This window comes from Pelobates fuscus, chromosome 9, assembly GCF_036172605.1.
Source record: "Pelobates fuscus isolate aPelFus1 chromosome 9, aPelFus1.pri, whole genome shotgun sequence".
Lineage (NCBI taxonomy): Eukaryota > Metazoa > Chordata > Amphibia > Anura > Pelobatidae > Pelobates > Pelobates fuscus.
In genome coordinates, this window is record NC_086325.1 from 11,976,571 (window position 1) to 11,998,180 (window position 21,610).

At 39.2% G+C, this 21,610-nt stretch overlaps 1 protein-coding gene across 1 annotated transcript in view; it reads right to left on the minus strand.

Moving 5' to 3' along the window:
- Positions 1–21,610, minus strand: part of LOC134573597 (cytochrome P450 2G1-like) — a 52,732-nt gene that overhangs the window by 14,544 nt on the left and 16,578 nt on the right. Inside the window, exons 4-7 of the mRNA XM_063433382.1 lie at positions 20,259–20,419; positions 14,533–14,709; positions 3,611–3,752; positions 423–610 (exon numbers count right to left, since the gene is read on the minus strand). Coding sequence (XP_063289452.1) covers positions 423–610; positions 3,611–3,752; positions 14,533–14,709; positions 20,259–20,419 — 668 coding nt within the window. The remainder of the gene's footprint in view (positions 1–422; positions 611–3,610; positions 3,753–14,532; positions 14,710–20,258; positions 20,420–21,610) is intronic.

A 21,610-nucleotide genomic window follows, 5' to 3' on the forward strand; every position in this document is an offset into this window, starting at 1 on the left:
GTAACTTGCACATGGCAGACCTCAGGTAAATTGTCAAACACTTAGACTACTTTCATTTCACAGGGTGCCAAGGCACTCCTGATAACATAAACACTACAGTGCATAGCAGTGGTTAATGTGCTTTAATTGCTCTTTTAATCTATACATGGCGTCATTCTTCCAGTGATCCTGGACACAAATGGCACAAATGCTAAATTGTACTTTCATGTCATGCTTGAATTCTGCCATTTTGTTTATCATCTTAAATTAAAATGAAATATTAAAATGAGGAATCATAATAACCTTAAATCTCAGGCTGAGGTGGTGAAATTATGTTGTCTTTTTTTTTATTTATATATTTGATCAACTTTTCCAATTAGTTCATTTCTGAGATGAATCACTATGTACCTTATTCAGGAAATATTGACTCTATGGCTGCCCACCTTTGGAATGCTGTATCCCTGAAGCTTAACATCTCTTGTTGTTCTTCGTGGTACCCCCAAGGGGGCGAGACTTATGAATCTCTGCATTTCATGGATCACGGCCTCAGTATACGGCATCTGAGTTCGGTCTTCCAACTTTGGGCAACGATTCCTACCAATGACTCTGTCAATTTCTTCATGGACTTTGGCTAACAGGGAGGGTAAGATTGATGGACTGGGTGAACAGTACAGATTAGAAGGCACATAGGGACTCAGAACATTGAGTTTCTTTCTTCAATTATTTATAAACAAATGCTAAACTAATAAGTCCATTTTGTACCAGCATTATTTTTATGACACTCTTGGTCTTCTCCTGATCTTTCTTTTTAACTCTTAAATTGGGTTTGGATGGTAGCTCTCTTTCTATCTCTCTAATACAGAATTTCTTGTCTTTCCTTCGATCACTATTGCCCCATGTCGGTTTATCTTCAACCTCAATAGTGTTACAACCAACTCTTCCTTCCAATTCTAAATTAGTGGTATTAATCCCATCAATTCCATAACAGCTGATTTGTCAGCTTTTGCTGATTTATATTTACAAAAATAAATATGATTAGGATTTATTAAAGATACCACATTTATCCTACAGGAGATGAAAAATAATGAATGGGAAGAGGAGTATAAATGGGTAACTCTACATGTCTCTTATCTTTATACTGTTATCCACTATAATTTGTGAATAAAGGCGGTAGAAACATTTTTATGGGAAGCTGATGAAATTTATACTAGTTTGAGTAACTTAATTTTAACAGTGATTCCATTCATATTGGAAACATAATAATTTTGTATTTGATTTTTTTTTTTACTTCAAATCATGGGTAATGCTACAGGAGCCAAGCTGGCTCCCATTTGTGCCAAACGTGGTCCTATGGTGGAGATTTATTGTTGATGTGAACATAATTTGGAAGGGTTCTAAATCCTCTTTCATTGTGTTTTGGGGCTTTATAAATCATAATAATTATCATTTTAACATTTTCCCAGAATTCTGAGAAGATGCAATACTTTTTTTTCGCTATAGCTTTTTTGTGATAATAGAAATATTAAATCCAAATGCTATTTTAAGAAAACTGATGGGAACAGCTGAGTACATAGAAAAAGTTGCCACTCTCAATCGTGTCTAAAAGGTATTGAGGAAAGGTCAATAACTAGAGTACTGGCACTCAAGAAATTGTACTGGCACTCAAGATTTTAAAATTTAAGCATAATATACAAAAATAATAATATAAAAGTGTTTCCATACAATTAACATAGAAAAGCAAATAAAATGGTTTGCTTAAGCCAGTAGAAATTAATCGCTCATAAATAGAACAAGAAATAAAAAAGACTAAAACATTCCAATATGCATCCATAACAAAATGTAATATCTAACATTGGAAAATAAAGAATATTTTGAAAAAAATATTGTCTGTTACTGCCAAAGAATCCAATTTTAGGCAGTGCACTAGAAAGGCAACTACAAATGATCTATAAAAAAGCTAAATTATATATAATCATTGTTCTAAATATAACTGCACGTTTGATGTATATTCTGTAAAATGCCAAATTTTGTGAAATAAAGAAATAAAAAAATAAAAAATGTAAACATAAAGAATTTAATAGCACCCAGTTATGTTTCAGCAAAAGTAAGGACCTTCTAAATTAGCAGATTTAGGATTTGGGCTTGGAGATTAATCAGGTCTTAAAATATTTCATTTCAGAGGGACAGGGAGAGATCAGGTTTTCCATTGTACATTTATTTATTTATATATTTATGTTGCGTCTTTCAAATCTTCATTCAATCTAAAATCCTTTTAGAGATCTATGGCAACATACCTCAATACAGAATGTACCTATCATGGTTGACTATTTTATTACCTATTATCCCATGCTACAGAAATTGCTGGCACATTATAAATAATAAAATTATACTAATAATTATTATTTATATATTTTTTTGTAATAGTATATTGTACCCTATTGTAACAATGCAGTGTTTGTGGGCCCAGGACATTATTATGGGATTGGTACGTACATAGATTGTGGGATATGAGAAGCAATTCCATCTGGGTGGAGCAAGGTGAATACCTCTTCAAATGTAGAGTGTTTAGGGCAACTATGAAGGAGGCACTACACACCCACAGAAACACCATTGAGAGGAAGGGACTGACCATATTTAAGTTGGAATTCTGGTGGGGGAGTTTAGGCTATGATTTGCACAGCTATTACTGTAATTTGTTTTTATACTATTTTGGTCTTTGAAGTAGTCTGCATTGGAAGAAATGTGTTTGAACAATTATTTGATTCACTATTTAATTTTTTTCTTTTTTTATTGTTGCACAAATAAATATTGTTGGATTTACCAATATACCGTATTTTAGTTTTGATGAAATGATATATCTAGAGATGTTGGGTGTGTATATCCTTTTGGCCCGACAAACATTAGGCGATACACCATGGATAACTTGTTTTGGCCCATATCTTATGAGTGTATTTTACTTGCCCGTTATGTTTGTATCTAAAAATATTTCACTATTGTACACATGTCTGTTTCCAGATCTACAGCTGTGTCCCTATTTTGAGTTGGGTTTAGCACAATTTACCAACATTAATCTTTCCCAGAGTGAAATGCTGACAATCACACAGAACAAAAGAATCTCTGATCTCATGACTTTATGCTCATTCATAGCGATCGAATCATTGCATCATAATTTGTTAATCATTCACAGTAAATATGACAGTGTGACAGAGGGGCTTTGGGGCAACTTTACAACTTTCCTCTTACCTAAGGATACAGCAAACAACCCTTATCTTCCAAAAAAAATTTTTATTTGCAACAGTTTTAAGTGAGAGAAAGTATTAGGGGAAGGTTGGTACTTTCTAGTTTACTATTGCCATTTAAAGAGGTGGTTTGCTCAGCGACTCAAAAAATAAATATTGGACTGGTGTCAAAATTCCAAATTTCAAAACTTAAATGGCTAGGTCATTTCTGTTAGGTAATCTTAAAAAAAAAGCCAAACTTAAGGAATATAAGGAGAAAACAAATTCATGAAGATTAAATGCATGTATTTGTTGTGTTAGAATAAATCAGGTTAGAAAATTCACAACATAATGTAGTTATGGCTGCACATATTATAATGAAAATGTTATTTCAAATTTCACTTATCACTTACCAAGAATCTGTGGGTATTTTGTCAGAATTAGAATAGAATATGTGATAGTTGTCGACATAGTATCTACCCCAGCGAAGAAGATCTGTAAGGTGCTAGTAATTAAGTTGGTCAAATGGAACTCAGTCTTTGGATCCATTTTTTCCTTTGTAAAATTAACAGAAATAATGATAAATACATAGTAAAAATAATAAAGTTTATGTTTAGACTATACACTAACATTTACTAATAGTCACTCGATTTAGCCATCATTGTAACTCCTCCTATTTCTCCATATAACCCTCCCTATAACTTCTCCTTTTTTTTCTCATAATTTTTCCTTTTTTTAACAACAAAAAGGTATACAATATTCAGTTCCTTTCTTGGTTGTAATCATATAAATATGAGCATCTATATACATAGACACACATATATATATGTATACAGGGGTAACTAAACAAAACATTTTTTTTTATATTTTGTAATTCAAAAAGATTGATACCCTGATATTGTAATACCATAACAAACAAACATTGTCATTCATTCCGTTCTTTCACACCGCACTGAAGAGGAGTTTGATAGCATAATATAATTCATTGGTATTAGATATTTCATTTTATCTTTGAATATGTACAATGTCATTTTCTATAAAAGTCCAGACGTGAAAATTATATTTATTCCACTTGGACCATTGTTTATCGTGTTTTGCTAAATTTATATCATTATTCAGATAGAATCCTTTCTCCATAATCATTTGGTATTCCATTTGAATAAACCAAGTTTTTAAATCGATTTTATAATTTTTTTTTTCCAATTTCTGACTATCAATAGTTTGAACGCTGATAATATATTTATGACCAGATTTCTACAATTAGTAGAAATTGATTTTAACCCGATATGTAAGAGGGCAAAAACCATATCTGGTTGGACTGTTATTTCAGAGAAAAACAAAATCAATGAAAATATAATCTTCCAAGAGTCCCCAACTCTTCTACAGTACCACCATATATGGTGATATGATCCTTCTTCCTCTTTACATCTCCAACAATTAACATCCTGTTGATGGTATAACTTATTTAATCTCTGTGGAGTCCAATACTATCTATATAGGAGTTTTATAGTATAATTCCCCTACATTTGCATTGTGGACTGAAGATATTGTAAGGTTTATAATAGAAAGCCATCATTTTCTTCGATATTTAAATTACATTCTTCTTCCCATGTTTTAATTGGGGAAAGTGAATGTGACGAGAGCAATCTCGCCACATTGCATTGGAGAAGCCTGGCTGCCCGCCTGCTGCCTTTGGACTATGGCCCTGGGAGATTGGGCCCTTTAAAAACAGTATTCGGCCATACCAGAGAGTATGTCACTCATTCTGGCCCTTTAAATACAGTGGGGTCATTTGGTACTTGCCCTGTGTGAGCTGTGGTAACCCAGATAGCTATGCCATGGAGCCTATTCGTGTGATTAAAGACTTTGGCTCTATGGCGATTAAACTGTATTCGGTTGGTCTTCACCTAATAATGTGCACTCAGACCTGAGCTATCTGGGAATATGTGAAATGTCTGTGTGTTATGTGTAAAATGTGACTTTATGTATTTTAAAGTGTTTTATGTCGTTTTGCAACCATGTGGTTAATGGAGTCTGCCTCTAGTCCTGGATAATTGGATTACTTCTCCAATTATCTCCAGGGCAGAAGGGAAGAAACCAGGATGCATTGTGGGGATGTTTTTTCTGCCAGCCAGGGGGAACAAAAGATACTTTTACTAACTTTTGAACCCGTGGTCTGATTCATGCCATTTTTTAATATGTTGTTCCCCTGGATTGATTGAGGATATGTATTTTTATGTGAATGTGATGTATGGTTTTAAAGTTACAGAGTATGTGTGGAAACTGTATTTTTACTGTATGTATAATGGGATTATGTGTCACACTAAGGGGAGGGGATGTGTGGGTTGCACCCGTGATACTATTGGTTATTTTATGCCTCCCCCTGGGTGTGGCCTGTATGTGTACTCATGTAATAAAAACCAGGCTGGGTGCCCCAGCACCTCAGACCACTGCTTGAACCTCAACACGGAGCCTTGTCTCGTTCTTGGGGGGATTCACTGTATGCTGTTGGAGATTGATTGCTAGGAGTGTAAGCTGATGTCTGCTTTTCCTGTTCATCTGCTAGCAGCTATTCGTGAGGTTCCAGTTTGGAGTGCTATTTTGTATCCAGTTCGGGAGTTTGGTGTTCTGCAGTAGCTGTGCCTGTCTCTCAGAAAGGGGCATATCGCCTAAACTGGGTTTTATCCTCTTGTAAGTGAAACGGTCCGTTACAGTGAATTAAAAGGATCGGATTTGTTAATTAAGTCAAATGCTTTTACACTTAATCTAGTTTTCCATTTACCTGTAATCATTTCTTCTATTTTTTGATTCTGTTCTCCTTTTTCTAGGTATCTCAGTACCGTATATACTCGAGTTTAAGTCGAGTTTTTCCAGCACATTTTTTGTGCTGAAAAACGCCAACTCGACTTATGCTCTAGTCAGTGTCTGTATTATGGCAACTTACATTGCCATAATACAGACAAGGACCGCCGGGCTCATTACAAGCCCGGCAGTCCTGTTGGGGGCTGGCAGCAAGCTGTAACTTACCTTTCCTGCAGCTCCTGTCAGCTCCCTTCTCCTCCGGTCCGGTCAGCTCCTACTGCAAGTCTCTCGAGAGCCGCGGGGTCAGAGCGTTGCCATGGGTTACTGTGGCAATGCTCCGTGCGGCACTCACACCGCGAGACTTGCAGTGGAGAAGGGAGCTGACCGGCAGGCAGGAGAAGGGAGCTGACAGGAGCTGCAGGAAAGGTAAATTACAGCTCTCTGCCAGCCCCCTCCTACACAGCCCATCCACTGGACCACCAGGGAATGAGAGCCCCCCTCCCTTGCCATGTATCAAGCAGGGAGGAGAGACGAAAAAAATAATAAAAAATAAAAAAATAATATAAATAAAAAAAAAAATAATAATAAATATTCAATTAATATAATTTTGGGGGGATCTAATTTTATTTAGAAATTTACCAGTAGCTGCTGCATTTCCCACCCTAGTCTTATACTCGAGTCAATAAGTTTTCCCAGTTTTGGGGGGTAAAATTAGGGGTCTTGACTTATATTCGGGTCGACTTATACTCGAGTATATATGGTATATCTTTTTCTCTAAAATGTTTTCCCCTTAAATAGTTGTATTTTTATTTGATTAAAGATTGCATTTGGATTTTAAATCTGGAAACATAATACTCCTGTAGTTTGATATAATTTGTTTAATTGAATATATACAATTTTCCCTCCAATAATTTAGGTTGAAATTTTTTATCCTTGTCTCCACTATTTCAATAGGTGTGTCTAGTGAGAAGTCATAATATGAGATGTATTTTTTTCCCACTTTTTATTTTCGTTTTTCCCTCCAGCCATAATATAGAGCTATTTTTTCCATTTTAATATTATTCTTCTCTACATGACACCATTGATATTTGAATGATTACTTGAAAACAATTTGATTATGTGTGCAAGCATGTGAGAGTCATGCAGGATATGAATATTTGGAATTTCCATTCCTCCTTTTTTTCTTGTCCTTGAAGTTAAACTAAATATGACTTTCGATTTTCGATTTCTCCAAATATATTTATTAAATAGTCTTTGAAACTTTAATAGCATATCTTTTTTAACTTGGAGAGGAATTGATCTAAATAAATATGTGAGCTTTGGAATGATTTATGATATAATAACATTTATCCTCCCTATCCAAGACAATGGGATTTTATTCCATTCATTTACCGTATATACTCGAGTATAAGCCGACCCGAATATAAGCCGAGGCCCCTAATTTTACCCCAAAAAACTGGGAAAACGTATTGACTCGAGTATAAGACTAGGGTGGGAAATGCAGCAGCTACTGGTAAATCTCTAAATAAAATTAGATCCTAAAAAAATTATATTAATTGAATATTTATTTGCAGTGTGTGTGTGTGTATGAATGCAGTGTGTGTGTATGAATGCAGTGTGTGTGTGTATGAATGCAGTATGTGTGTGTATGAATGCAGTGTGTGTGTGTATGAGTGCAGTGTGTGTGTATGAGTGCAGTGTGTGTATATATGAGTGCAGTGTGTGTTTGTATGAATGCAGTGTGTGTGTGTATGAGTGCAGTGTGTGTGTGTGTATGAGTGCAGTGTGTGTATATGAGTGCAGTGTGTGTGTAAGAGTGCAGTGTGTATGAGTGCAGTGTATGAGTGCAGTGTGTGTGTGTGTATGAATGCAGTGTGTATGAGTGCAGTGTGTATGAGTGCAGTGTGTATGAGTGCAGTGTGTGTGTATGAGTGCAGTGTGTATGAGTGCAGTGTGTGTGTATGAGTGCAGTGTGCTTGTGTGTATTAGTGCAGTGTGTATGAATGCAGTGTTTGAGTGTGTGATGCAGAACCTTGGTGGGGGTGGGCATTTTTATTATTTTTTTATTATTTTAATACTAATTGGTTTTTTGTTATATTATTTTAATAATTATTTTTTAATAATTTTTAAATTATTATTATTTTTTTAATTTTTTAATATTTTGTTCATTATTATTATTATTAATATATTTTATTAATTTTTTATTATTATTATTAATATCTCTATTATTATTTTCGTCACCCCTCCCTGCTTGCTAGCTGGCCAGGGAGGGGGGCTCCTTCCCTGGTGGTCTAGTGGCATTGGCAGTTCAGTGGGGGGGAGAGGGGGCTGTCAGAGCTGTACTTACCTTTCCTGCAGCTCCTGTCAGCTCTCTCCTCCTCCGCGCCGTCCGTGCAGCTCCCTCTGTCAGCTCACACTGTAAGTCTCGCGAGAGCCGCGGCTCTCGCGAGATTTACACTGGGAGCTGACCGAGGTGCTGAACGGACGGCACGGAGGAGGAGAGAGCTGACAGGAGCTGCAGGAAAGGTAAGTTACAGCTCTGCCAGCACCCCTCTCCCCCCAGTCTGTATTATGGCAATGCAAATTGCCATAATACTGACTATTGACTCGAGTATAAGCCGATTTCCGTTTTTTCAGCACAAAAAATGTGCTGAAAAACTCGGCTTATACTCGAGTATATACGGTAGTTTGTTTTTAAAAGAGTAAATAATTGGTAGATAGTTTTTTTTTTAAACCTGTCTTTAAGTCAAATTAGATTTTTACACCCAAATATTTCAGGGTTGCTTCTGTCCATTGAAATTTAAATGTTTTCTGTAACTCGTAAAATCAATTTTACCTTGGTTTGAGACCAAGGCCTGACATTTCTCTATATTTAGTTTGTATTGTGAAATTAATGAGAATTCCTGAATTTCATTTAGTAATTCTTTCAATGATGATTTTGTATTTCTTAATGATAACAGAATATCATCCACAAAAAGGGGAGATTTTGTAGATTTTCTCATTAATAGTTATACCCTCTATTTTTGTACTTTGTCTAATTTTGTGAGCTAATGGTTCTATAAATAGTATATATAGCATAGTAATTCTTCATATTTAATTTCCAATTGTTTTAAGGGAGTCTAACTGTTGAGAATTTTCATATTTTAGGAACTCAATTGTTTCAGTATTTTCTTTTATTTTCTGATGAAGAGTTAATATTTCTTCTTTCAATTCTTTTACAGTATCAGGGATTTTTTTAAATATAATCTCTATGCTCTGCTAGAGTTTTAATCAGGGAATCCTTTGTAATTAGTTTGGTGTTTAGTTTTGGATTTGTGGGATGATTCTTCTTTGTTAGACTGGTCCATTAGAGAAAGAGAGACCCTTATAATATTTTGTTGATTGTCTCTATCTTGAGTTTAGCATTATTAGAGATTTATTTTACTTTTGGATCTTTATCTTCTTTACCCTCTTTGCCTTTCTTAGTATTTTTTGGGTCACTTGTTTTTTTTATGCCATATTTAAATATGACAGGTCTTCTGTTTTCTTTTAATCAGGTATTTACATTTTCACTTCAAAGAGAGGGGTGCGGGTGTATTTATGAATATATATATATGTTGGAAGGCCAATTGGCCTGAATTTGTGGGAGGAGTTATGACCCTATATAAACCCTACCCCCCTACTTACCTTTGCCGTTCAAGCTGTTTTGACTGTCACCATAGTTACCTGCATTTCCTGTCAAAATTCTGCAGCAAGCAAGCAGTCTCCCTCCAGCAGCACCTACCGCAGACTTCCAGGCTCATCCACCGGCTGCCCCGCGGCTTTCCTGACTCGCTACCCGGCTGTCGAGCTTCCGGTCACGAGACCGGCACGCAAACGTAAGCTTCAACGTGGGGAATAGAGTTCGGCTATTTCCCATGTTCGGGCCTAAAAATGCTGGGATAGGCTCCCTAGATATATTACTTACCTGTTCATTTAATCTGCCGTTCATGTACTTCTGCGTTCGGGCAATTTTTAGCCGACCGCAGAGTACACACGAATTTCGTTCTTTCTTACGTTATAAAAATTTTACCGTACGTTTGCCTGTTTCTCACTTTCGTTAGGCAAAACACATGCGAACGGCTGGGTCACTAACATTTTATTTCATTAATCTAAACCCACCGGTCATATTATATCTCTCTCGTACATTCGGTAGCCGAATGCATAAGGTTCTATGCATTTTTTTAATTTTTTTTATATTGAAGTATGTTCCTCTATGTATGATTATTTATGTACACGGCACTACCTACATTTTTTCCTCAGTCTAAATGGCATTATTTCACCACACTTTGTCACATTTTAATTATGTACATATCCCAGGCGTTTTCTCTTAAAGGAACAGTTTCCCATTTACGGTTAAAGGGCTTAGCCCCACAAAAAACCTCTTAAAGCTATCAAACTCCACGCTCACTTTTCCAGTAGCTCTTATTTATAAATCTCTGTTTAATTGCAATACTATACTCAGGTTCCTTAAATTAAAAAAAAAAATGTTTTAGGTTGTACTACTTATTTTGTCAAGAAGACTCCAGGAGGTGGTTCCAGTATCCAGTACCACGGTATCAGGTAAATAAGGTTAAAAAAATTAGCGTTTCTCCTGAGGCCTCATATCAGCCTCCATGGCCTTTTTACAATACCCTCCCACCTCCCAAAGTAGGCTCAAAACTTTAAACACACCAGGTTAAAAGATGCCTCACTCTCCAGGTTACTATTATATTAAATGTTAAATTTCTGTTTTAATTTCTACATATCTTTACGTAGACCTGCACCATTGCGCAGATTCACTACGCCTTCAACGACCATCAGTTCCCGACGTTCCAGTAGTAGGTATCCCTAATCTTACTCCCTACTATTACTTCCTTCTAAGGCCTCACTTCGCCTTCATATCTGTCAAATAATATTGCTCAGTTGTGGGATCCCAGGGGCTTGTCTCAAAAAATTTGGACCTACGTTCAGGTCTCTCTCATTACACGAGCGTTTATGATACAGTGTTTCTGTTACACACCATTCCATACGTTCTCCATTTTTACACTTGGATTACCAATTGCACGCCTCTGGCCTACTAGCATCTTTCTTACCCCTAGGTTACTGGACTGGACCTGATTCTACAAAGTATATATAGACATATATATTAAAGTCGCCTGAGCAATTTCCAAATATACAGAACTAACACTCAAGGTCAGTATCTACATACGTTACATTCTTCCTGAAAGAGACAAGCCCCCGTCAGGGTAGAGAACTGGCTTTTAGGGTCAGGTGCTGGCCCTAGCTTCCCCCAATAATACTGCGGTCCGCGAGGTCTACACCCCTACCTCATACACGGAGGTTCAGCCCCACGACCAAATCATAGCTAGCCACCTCGCTCCCTCTTCTTTAGGGCTACAGTCAGGGCTTCCCATGTCACAGCCACACGTTTTGAATCTCTTACAGTCACCGAGAGGCCGACATACTGCCACCTCCTTCTGGTGGCCACAAAATCCCCTTGGCCCAAATCATAGGTAGAGTCTCTCACCGCCGCTTGGCAATAGCAGGGCCTTATCTGTCACTTGGTTCTAATTTTAATTCTTCGCTTCGGCATTAGCTAGCAGGCCAGTTCTCCGGAGGTTTCATCCCACCTCCACTATACCCTACTTATCCATATCATTATTCCTTTCAGGATGTCTCAAGAACCAATCATCGATCCCCCATCAGACGATATACCCAGCACGCCAGCCAGGCCTGGGTCTCCAATGGAATCCCTCACTCCTTCTACTCCCAGATCCCTAAGTTATTGGACCATTCCAAAAATATCGGCTGAACTTAGGCTCAGGGGAATCCCCTTTCCAGCCACTGCCAGGAAAGCAGAACTTTATAAACTGCTGACGACTCAGGCCAACGAACCAAGGCCCGGCAACAGTTCACCAGGGCCTTCAGTTGGCTTTTCTTATTCCACCCATGAAACTCTGGCGGCTATACTGGCCAATCTGCAATCCATTAATAGCAGGTTGCTGAAGGTGGAATCAGCCATAGCCACTCCAGGTGACTTAATAGCCCCAGCAGTCCCTACACCGATAACCTCGACTGCTCTGACTGCCATACCCCTCATTTCTCCTCCCCCCCCAGCCACTACCACTCCCACTACCCACACCTCACCAGCCCACTCTGTTCCGGCTTCCATCAAGAAAGATATTCTTGATGGAAAAGATGTCAATTTAATGTCCCTCCTCATAGCCTCCCAAGACGTCTTAGAAAATAGAGCTTACAACTACGGAGACATTTACATAGTCTTAAGAGCCAGAGACCCACGTTTGAATAAAAATCTCACCATCCCACAGTTTGTTATCGTGTTTGGCACTTATCGCAACGTTATCTGCACGGTGTACCCACATAGGAGAGAAGAGCTTGATTTATATATGCACAAGGTGGTTGATTTGGGCATTAAGTATGGAGGGTCCTCATTTTATGATTACCACAAATTAAGTTTCGGCCAAGGCAGCTACTCATCTGACACAATTCAATATTAGAATCAATTGGTGTCAGATAGATACTGAGTTATTCTGCTGTCATTTTGCTGGTCTGAGGCCCCCAGCTTGTGCCTCTTGTGGTTCCACTTTACACTCCACCGATCTATGCCCTGGGGATGCAGACCCTTCCACTTCCACTTTTTCACCCCACCACTCCCTCACCGCACTTCCTAGACAGGAAGGTGTCCAGGGAGACAAGCTGGGCAGACCCATCACCTTCTTGGGCAAGGCGCAGGTGTGCAATAACTTTAACACAGGCATATGCAGATACAGCGCATGCAGGTTGTTGCACATCTGCTCCATATGCTTCAGAGCCCACACTGAGTCTATGTGCCTAACCCGTCTGACACCTAACAAATAAGCTGGTTCAGCACACATTAAATTATACGACAACACCACGTCCAGTTAATGGCACATTCTCTTTGCAACCTTACTCATCTCGGTATCTCATCTTCAAAGGTATTTTCAAGGTCACAGTCCCTCCAAGCACGACTAGGCTACCAATAGACGGTCCAATATTCCGGTTCCTAAGCGACTTATTAGACAAATCCCTGTTTGACCACAATACCAATTTAGTCATGAAATCTGCCATTTTTTTGGCCTTTTATGGGTTCCTCAGACCTAGAGAGTTCACAGTGGTACATCAAGGAGACCCAGTACGATGCCTCAAACTTTCTCACTTAAAGAGTAGAGTAGACAACCATTTTGTACTCTCTTTGCCTTCTACCAAGACTAATCACTCTGCCTATCCCACTATCATTCCCCTCTTCCCTACCGAGAATTTGTGGTGCCCTGTACATGTTCTGCATATGCTCCTGGTTTCTTACCTCACGCACTCACCAGATACTCCACTACTTCTACTCCAAGGACACCCACTCACCACAGCTAAATTTATGTCACACATCAGAATTCTATTGTCTAGGTTAGGCAATAACCCATCTTCCTTCCCTGGTCACTCATTTCGCATCTGCGCAGCATCATCAGCCTCTAGCACTAACACCCAGTACACATCATTAAGAGGCTGGGATGCTGGAAATCCTCAATATACAACTCCTACATTCCTCGACCAGAAAGGCAGCTCAGGCAGGCTTTTAGAAATCTCGCAATTTAAACTTGCAATAAAGTGTGTTTACTTTGAATTCCTTTTTGCCCTCTTTTTTACAGGCCTACTCGTACGTTGGTTTCGGCACACCTCAACCAACTCTGCTCCTACTCTACCTTCCATTAACATAATAGAGATTCCGAGCACAAGTTGGAAGGCCAATTGGCCTGAATTTGTGGGAGGAGTTATGACCCTATATAAACCCTACCCCCCTACTTACCTTTGCCGTTCAAGCTGTTTTGACCCCACCCACCTACACCCTACTTTACACATTTCTCTTTGTGGACCCTCTTTTTTACAGGCCTACTCGTACATTGGTTTCAGCACACCTCAACCAACTCTGCTCCTACTCTACATTCAATTAACATAATAGAGATTCCGAGCACAAATATATATATATATATATATGTGTGTGTGTGTTGTTGTTTTTTTTGTTTTGTTTAGTTTTTTTTCCTTCCACTCTTTAAATCTCCGCCTCCTCTTTTTAGATCCGAAATCAGCTTGTTGTTTTCTCCAGCATCAATCTCCCTATTGCCTTGGCGTGCCGCCGCTTGACTTGTTGCAACGCCGATCAACGTATCCCGGACGTGTCCCCGCCTTCTCTCACACCTCACGTACTGCACGTACGCATGCTCATTGACCCCTATAACTTCTCCAATTACTCCATATAACCTCCCTATAACTTATCCTACTACTCCACATAACCCTCGTTATAACTCATCCTGTTTCTCCATATAACCCTCTTTATAACTCCTCCTATTACTCCATATAACACTCTCTATAACTTATCATATTACTCTATGTATTCCCCCTTATAATTGCTCCTAATATTCTGTTCAAACTTTGTGTCATAGTACAGTATATATCATTTTATTGGGCAAGATAAGTTTTAATAATATAATTATATAATTACCTTCTCCATTTTAATGAGGAAAGCATCAATATAGTCTCTGGGATTGTCAGGATCCAGTGTCTTTTGATTCATGTTAACTCTCTTCTCTATGTATTTCAGTAGTTCTTTCAGGTACTTAAATATAAGCTGATGGCGACCAGGAAGGAATCTCATGAATCCCGGGAACATATCATAAAACTGAAAGAAAATAGTTGATATCAAGCTTAGAATTCTTAAATCATCACATCAGAAGTGGTCATGGTGCCTGGAGTTTTTATGTGACTCTTTTCACTATAGTGATGTCGCGAACATAAATTTTCGGTTCGCGAACGGCGAACGCGAACTTCCGCAAATGTTCGCGAACTGGGCGAACCGCCATAGACTTCAATGGGCAGGCAAATTTTAAAACCCACAGGGACTCTTTCTGGCCACAATAGTGATGGAAAAGTTGTTTCAAGGGGACTAACACCTGGACTGTGGCATGGCGGAGGGGGATCCATGGCAAAACTCCCTTGGAAAATGACACAGTTGATGCAGAGTCTGGTTTTAATCCATAAAGGGCATAAATCACCTAACATTCCTAAATCACAATGGATATGGATTGACACCTGACATATGACATATTGACACCTTGACATATGGATTGACACCTGTCCTCAGAGACCCTGATACACACTGACACAGAGCAGAATAGGGACTCTTCCCCCTACATAGGGTCACTTGGCAGATATGGATTGACACCTGTCATCAGGGACCCTGATACACACTGACACAGAGCAGAATAGGGACTGTTCCCCCTACATAGGGTCGCTTGGCAGATATGGATTGACACCTGTCCTTAGAGACCCTGATACACACTGACACAGAGCAGAATGGGGACTGTTCTCCCTAAATAGGGTCACTTGGCAGATATGGATTGACACCTGTCCTCAGGGACCCTGATACACACTGACACAGAGCAGAATAGGGACTGTTCCCCCTACATAGGGTCACTTGGCAGATATGGATTGACAACTGACACAGAGCAGAATAGGGAATATTCACTAAATGCCAAACATTGTTATACAGGTGAATATTCAGTAAAAAGGATAAGGGGGGGATCTACTGTCCTCCCCCCCGGCCCCCACCCCTGCGCGGTGGGTGGGGGCCATAAATCACAATGGAGGGGGGACCTACTGTCCTCCCGCCTGCCCCCACCTGTGAACGGTGGGTGGGGGCCATACAAATAATGAGGGGGGGGGGACCTACTGTATGATGTTGGATCAGGTAGTGTAAGGGTTACGCCCGCTTCACAGTGACAGACCAAACTCCCCATTTAACACACCGCAAAGCACCGCAAACAGTCCATTTGCACAACCGCCAACTCCCCATTTGCACAAGGTTGGATACCAAGCTAGTCATGTCCCGTTCCTTGTCCTCACTGATGTCATTGAAGGTCTCTTCCTCCACCCAGCCACGTACAACACCAAGGGTCCCCGAAAGGTGACAACAAGCCCCCTGGGACGACTGCTGTGTTTGGTCTTCAACCTCCTCAAAGCTACCTTCCTCCTATGACTCCTCTTCTTCAGACTCCTCTCTCTGCGATGCCTCTCTCTGCGTTATTATAAGGTGTTTTAAGTAGTACTATTCTTATCAGTTTAATCCCTGTTACGAGTTGAGGACTATTTCCTTGTTTCGCCAAACCCCTTCAAAGATGGAAAAAGCGGTATGAGTGGAAGAAACGAGGAAATGTGGTCAGGTGGTGGTGCCAGCCCCACCGAGGGCTTGTACCCAGGTATGCTAATAAACTGAAAAAAGAAAAAATCTCCCAAGAACGAGATCTATAACTGGCATAGGAAAAGGTTAGACAACTATAATAAAGTGATACCTACAAATCCTAGTGAGCATAGGTGTATAATAGAGGGAGAAAGGGAAAGCAGAGTAATGCTTACTAATACCGTGGTTAGTACCCTTTGTTAAAGTAAATTGAGTAATGGACAAAAGTCTTTATTGTATCATTTATAAATAACAAAGGGATACTATACTCATTCCCCCTATAGTGGCTAATTGTGTAATAATGGTAATGCTATTACCTATTATATAATATGGCCAGGGGCAAGGAAATTCCTTCTAAATAGATGGGTATAGGCAGAGAGTATGGAGACCGGAGTGATGCTGTCATAAAAAGTGTCAATAAGGTGATATAAAGTTAAATGTATCACAGACACACAGCCACCTTTTCTCTTAGCTAGTTTCCAGAAATGCTGGATAGGTAGAAGGGCTCTAAAGACTCAGAGAGGTCTAAGAAGAATCCTCTAAACTAGACCTAATCTCCTTAAACACCTTCAAGGGTGTTCTAAGCTAAAGCTCAAGCTAAGCGTTTAGATGACTGCCTGATTTCCCATCACAGATGCTGGCTAGGAATAACACTGTGCAAGACAAAGAGTGGGTCTAAGTGCCCATAGTGCAGAAAAGTGTCCCTAGTGAAGTGAAAAAGAGAATAACGAGCTGGCGCCCAAGAGAATAATGTGCTGGCGCCCTATCAGGGGACGTGTATATGGCATCGATTTTAGGAACCGGGAGATGGAAAAAGATGCTTGGTCGGTCCTCCTACTTCAAATTTGGGGCACTGTGCGTGCAATCTAATGTGCAACCAGATAGGAGTGGTGTGTTAAGTAGTACTATTCATATCAGTTTAATCCCTGTTATGTGCCTTTTTTTTGGTTTGGTTTTTGAAGCCACTGTGCAGCACCAGACTGCTATTATATTTCAGTCAAAAACGTTTTTTTGTTTTTAAATGCAAGCTATTGTGACACTAGATATGAGTGGCACTGTGCACTGGCAGAGGTTGGCAGAGTACACGCTGTAGGCCTGACACCCGCTTGAAGGACACTGACTGCTATTAGATTACAGTCAAAACATTTTTTTTTGTTTTTAAATGCAAGCTATTGTGACCCCAGATATGAGTGGCACTGTGCACTGGCAGAGGTTGGCAGAGTACATGCTGTAGGCCTGACACACACTTATGAAGGACACTGACTGCTATTATATTACAGTCAAAAACTTTTTTAGTTTTTAAATGCAAGCTATTGTGACACCAGATATGTGTGGCACTGTGCACTGGCAGAGGTTGGCAGAGTACACGCTGTAGGCCTGACACCCGCTTGAAGGACACTGACTGCTATTAGATTACAGTCAAAAACTTTTTTTTGTTTTTAAATGCACGCTATTGTGACACCAGATATGAGTGGCACTGTGCACTGGCAGAGGTTGGCAGACTACACGCTGTGGGCCTGACACACACTTATGAAGGACACTGACTGCTATTATATTACAGTCAAAAACTTTTTTGTTTTTAAATGCACGCTATTGTGACACCAGATATGAGTGGCACTGTGCACTGGCAGAGATTGGCAGAGAAGACACTGTAGGCCTGACACACCCGCTTGAAGACAACTAACTGCTATTCAATCTATAACAGTGAAAAAAAAAATGTGTTTTTAAATGCACGCTATTGTGACACCAGATATGAGTGGCACTGTGCACTGGCAGAGGTTGGCAGAGTACACGCTGTTGGCCTGACACACAGACGCTTGCAGACAACTAACTGCTATTCAATCTATTACAGTGAAAAAAAAAATTGTTTTTAAATGCACGCTATTGTGACACCAGATATGAGTGGCACTGTGCACTGGCAGAGGTTGGCAGAGTACATGCTGTAGGCCTGACACACAGACTCTTGCAGACAACTAACTGCTATTCAATCTATAACAGTGAAAAAAAAGTTTTTAAATGCAAGCTATTGTGACACCAGATATGAGTGGTGGCACTGGGCAAGTGGGCACAGTATCCACGGTGAACCTGATACAGAAGCTTGCAGGCAGGCAACTGCAATTAGATTACACAGGAAAAAAAAGCAGACTGATGTTCTAGCCCTAAAAAGGGCTTTTTGGGGTGCTGTCCTTACAGCAGAGATCAGATGAGTCCTTCAGGACTGTAGTGGACACTGAATACACTAGCCTAGCTATCCATTTCCCTATCAAATGAGCAGCAGCTACACTTTCCCTCCTCTATCTAAGAATGCAGCTTCAGAATGAATCTAAAATGGATGCTGTACAGGAGGTGGGAGGGTCTGGAAGGGATGGTCTGCTGCTGATTGGCTGGAATGTGTCTGCTGACTGTGAGGCACAGGGTCAAAGTTTACTCAATGATGACGAATAGGGGGCGGATCAAACCGCGCATATGTTCGCCCACCATGGTGAACTATTCGCCCGCCAGGAACTATTCGCCAGCAAACCGTTCGGTACATCACTATTTCACTATGAAATGCTGCACATACAGAGTTCAAGCCCTTACTGCCAGAGGTGTAACATGGGGTCAAATAGGCAATGCCCAACAAGTCAGGTGGCACACTCAAATTCTCAAAGTAGAAACTAGCACCCATCATCCTTAAACTTTATCGGCCATCTCTGGTTTGTTTTCCCATACATTTTCCTTAATGTATTCTGAGTATATTGGCAATAAATTGATGTTCAGCTTCCTTTAAAGCATAGTTTGTGTTGAATTTTTGACAGACTGCTTTACTAAATGTTACAAATGCAGAATATGAAAAAAAAATAATCTCCTCTCATTTAAATAGTAGAACAATATACAAACCAGTAATATTAAAATCCAATAACAAGTGAAATGAGCAACATTGCGTCACGGTACTTGTCTGATCAATGTGCTGCTCCAAAACGAATGAGCACATTGCTTGCGTCGTTCTGGAAGTGCCACCTCCTGAATTCCTTCATCCTTCCCGATTGGTGCTTTTTACACTAGGTCCGGCTATTCTAAGGATCAAGTAAGTCTATTCCTGACCTATACTTGTGAGATGGGTAGGGTAACCGTGATACATTGATTATATCGTTACAATGACACCTGTCAAGGGGTGGAATATATTAGGTAGCAAGTGAACAGTCAGTTCTTAAATGTTATGTGTTAGAAGCAGGACAAATGGGCAAGAAGATTTTGGGCTGCACAGCCGCAGACCAGTCAGAGTGCCCATGATGACCCATGTCCACCGCCGAAATAACCTTCAATAGGGACATGCAGAACTGTACCATGGAGCAATGGAAGAACATGGTCTGTTAACTTATAGTTACTTTTAGATCAGGGGGATGGTCGAGTGTGTGTGCATCATTTACCTGAAGAAGAAATGACAGCAGGGTGCACTATGGGAGGCGGGCAGGCTCGGAGAGGCAGAGTTATTCTCTTACCAATGTTCTGCTGGGAAACCTTGGGTTCCAGAATTCAAGTGGATGTTACTTTGACACATATCACCTATCTAGAGATTGTTGCAGACCACGTACACCCTTTTATGGCAATGGTGTTTCCTGATGGCCTCTTTCAGCAAGATAATGCACCCTGTCACACTGCAACATTTGTTCAGGAATGGTTTGAGGAACATGAAAAAGAGTTCAAATGCCTAGACCTCAATATTCCCTAAACCTAAATACAATTGAGGATCTGTGGGATGTTCTGGAACAACAAATCCTATCCACGAAGGCCCCACCTCACATCTTGCAGGACTTAAAGGATCTGCTGCTAATATCTTGGTGCCAGATACCACAGAACATGTTCAAATGTCTTGTGGGGTCCATGCATCAGAGCTGTTTCAGCAGCATATGGGATACCTACATGATATTAGGAATGGGTTTTAATATCGTGGCTGATCAGTGTATGCTATAATTCCATTTAGACATACTATGGAACATTTCCTGTCTTACCTGTCCCCATGGTGAGCTAACTATTAAAAATGTTTTGTTAATCAGGTTTATGACATTTATGAGCTCCTCATCCTCATAGTCTTGGCGATTCCCAAACATTAAAGAGAAAAGAACATTGCAAACAGCTTTGCTTAGATATTCCTTTGGATCAAGAACGTCTCCTGCAAAAAATATAAAGACATCTGATTCATTAAGTAAAGACAGCTATTATAACTGCAGTCAATAATCAATTTTTGGTTAAAAAAAATATTTTATTGGTGACTAGCTGAAAGGAAAGTAGACCTGTCAAAATGTAATTCCGAGGATAGAATTAGTAATGCTAATATTTAAACAGATTGTAACAGTTATGTGTTACAATTGCATTTTTTTCATTCTCAAATCTCTTGTTTTCTTGGACATGTTTAAAATAGTATCAGATATATCGCAGAGTAAATTACAGTGATGTAAATTAATATAACAATGATGAAGGATTTATGGTTTACCATTGCATTGAACTGAGCTAATGGCAGCTTGTTAAATAAGACAAAAATAGCTGATTTGGAATATAATGTTCAAAAGTCAAGTAGGGCATTTTAATTAAATGTGTTCAACTTTTTCCAGTTGTCACTCAGATTTTCCTCATTCATTAACAAGCCCTTAATTAGAAAACATATATTTTCCTAGTTGTATTATCACATAGATGTTCTAAGGATTTTCTTTAACCCCTTAAGGACCGGCCTGTTTTTGCGATGTTGTACGTTAAGGACCAGAGCGGTTTTAACACTTTTGTGGTTGTGTTTAGCTGTAATTTTCCTATCTCTCATTTACTGTTCCCTTACAAGTTATATATTGTTTTTTTTTCAGGACAAGAAGGGCTTTCTTTACATACCATTATTTGTATCATGTCATATATTTTACTTTTAAAAAAATAGTGAAAAATTGAAAAAAAAACATGTTTTTGGACTTTTACTTGACACATCTTTTACTTATCTACAAAAGCTAATTAAAAAAAACTGCTAAATAGATTCAAAATTTTTACTGAGTTTAAAAACACCAAGTGTTTACATGCTTTTTGCTTTTTTTTTTTGCAAGTTATAGGGCTATAAGTACAAGTAGGAAATTGTTGTTTCAATATATATATATATATATATATTTAAATTTATCAATAGTGGCATTGTGACACTGTTATCTGCCATAAATTCCAAATCACACCTCACATGTACATATTTTTTTTAAAGTAGACAACCCAGGGTATTCAATATAGGGTATGTCCAGTCTTTTTTAGTAGCCACCTAGTCACAAACACTGGCCAAAGTTAGCATTTATATTTGTGTGTTAAAAATGCAAAAAATGATAACTTTGGCCATTGTTTG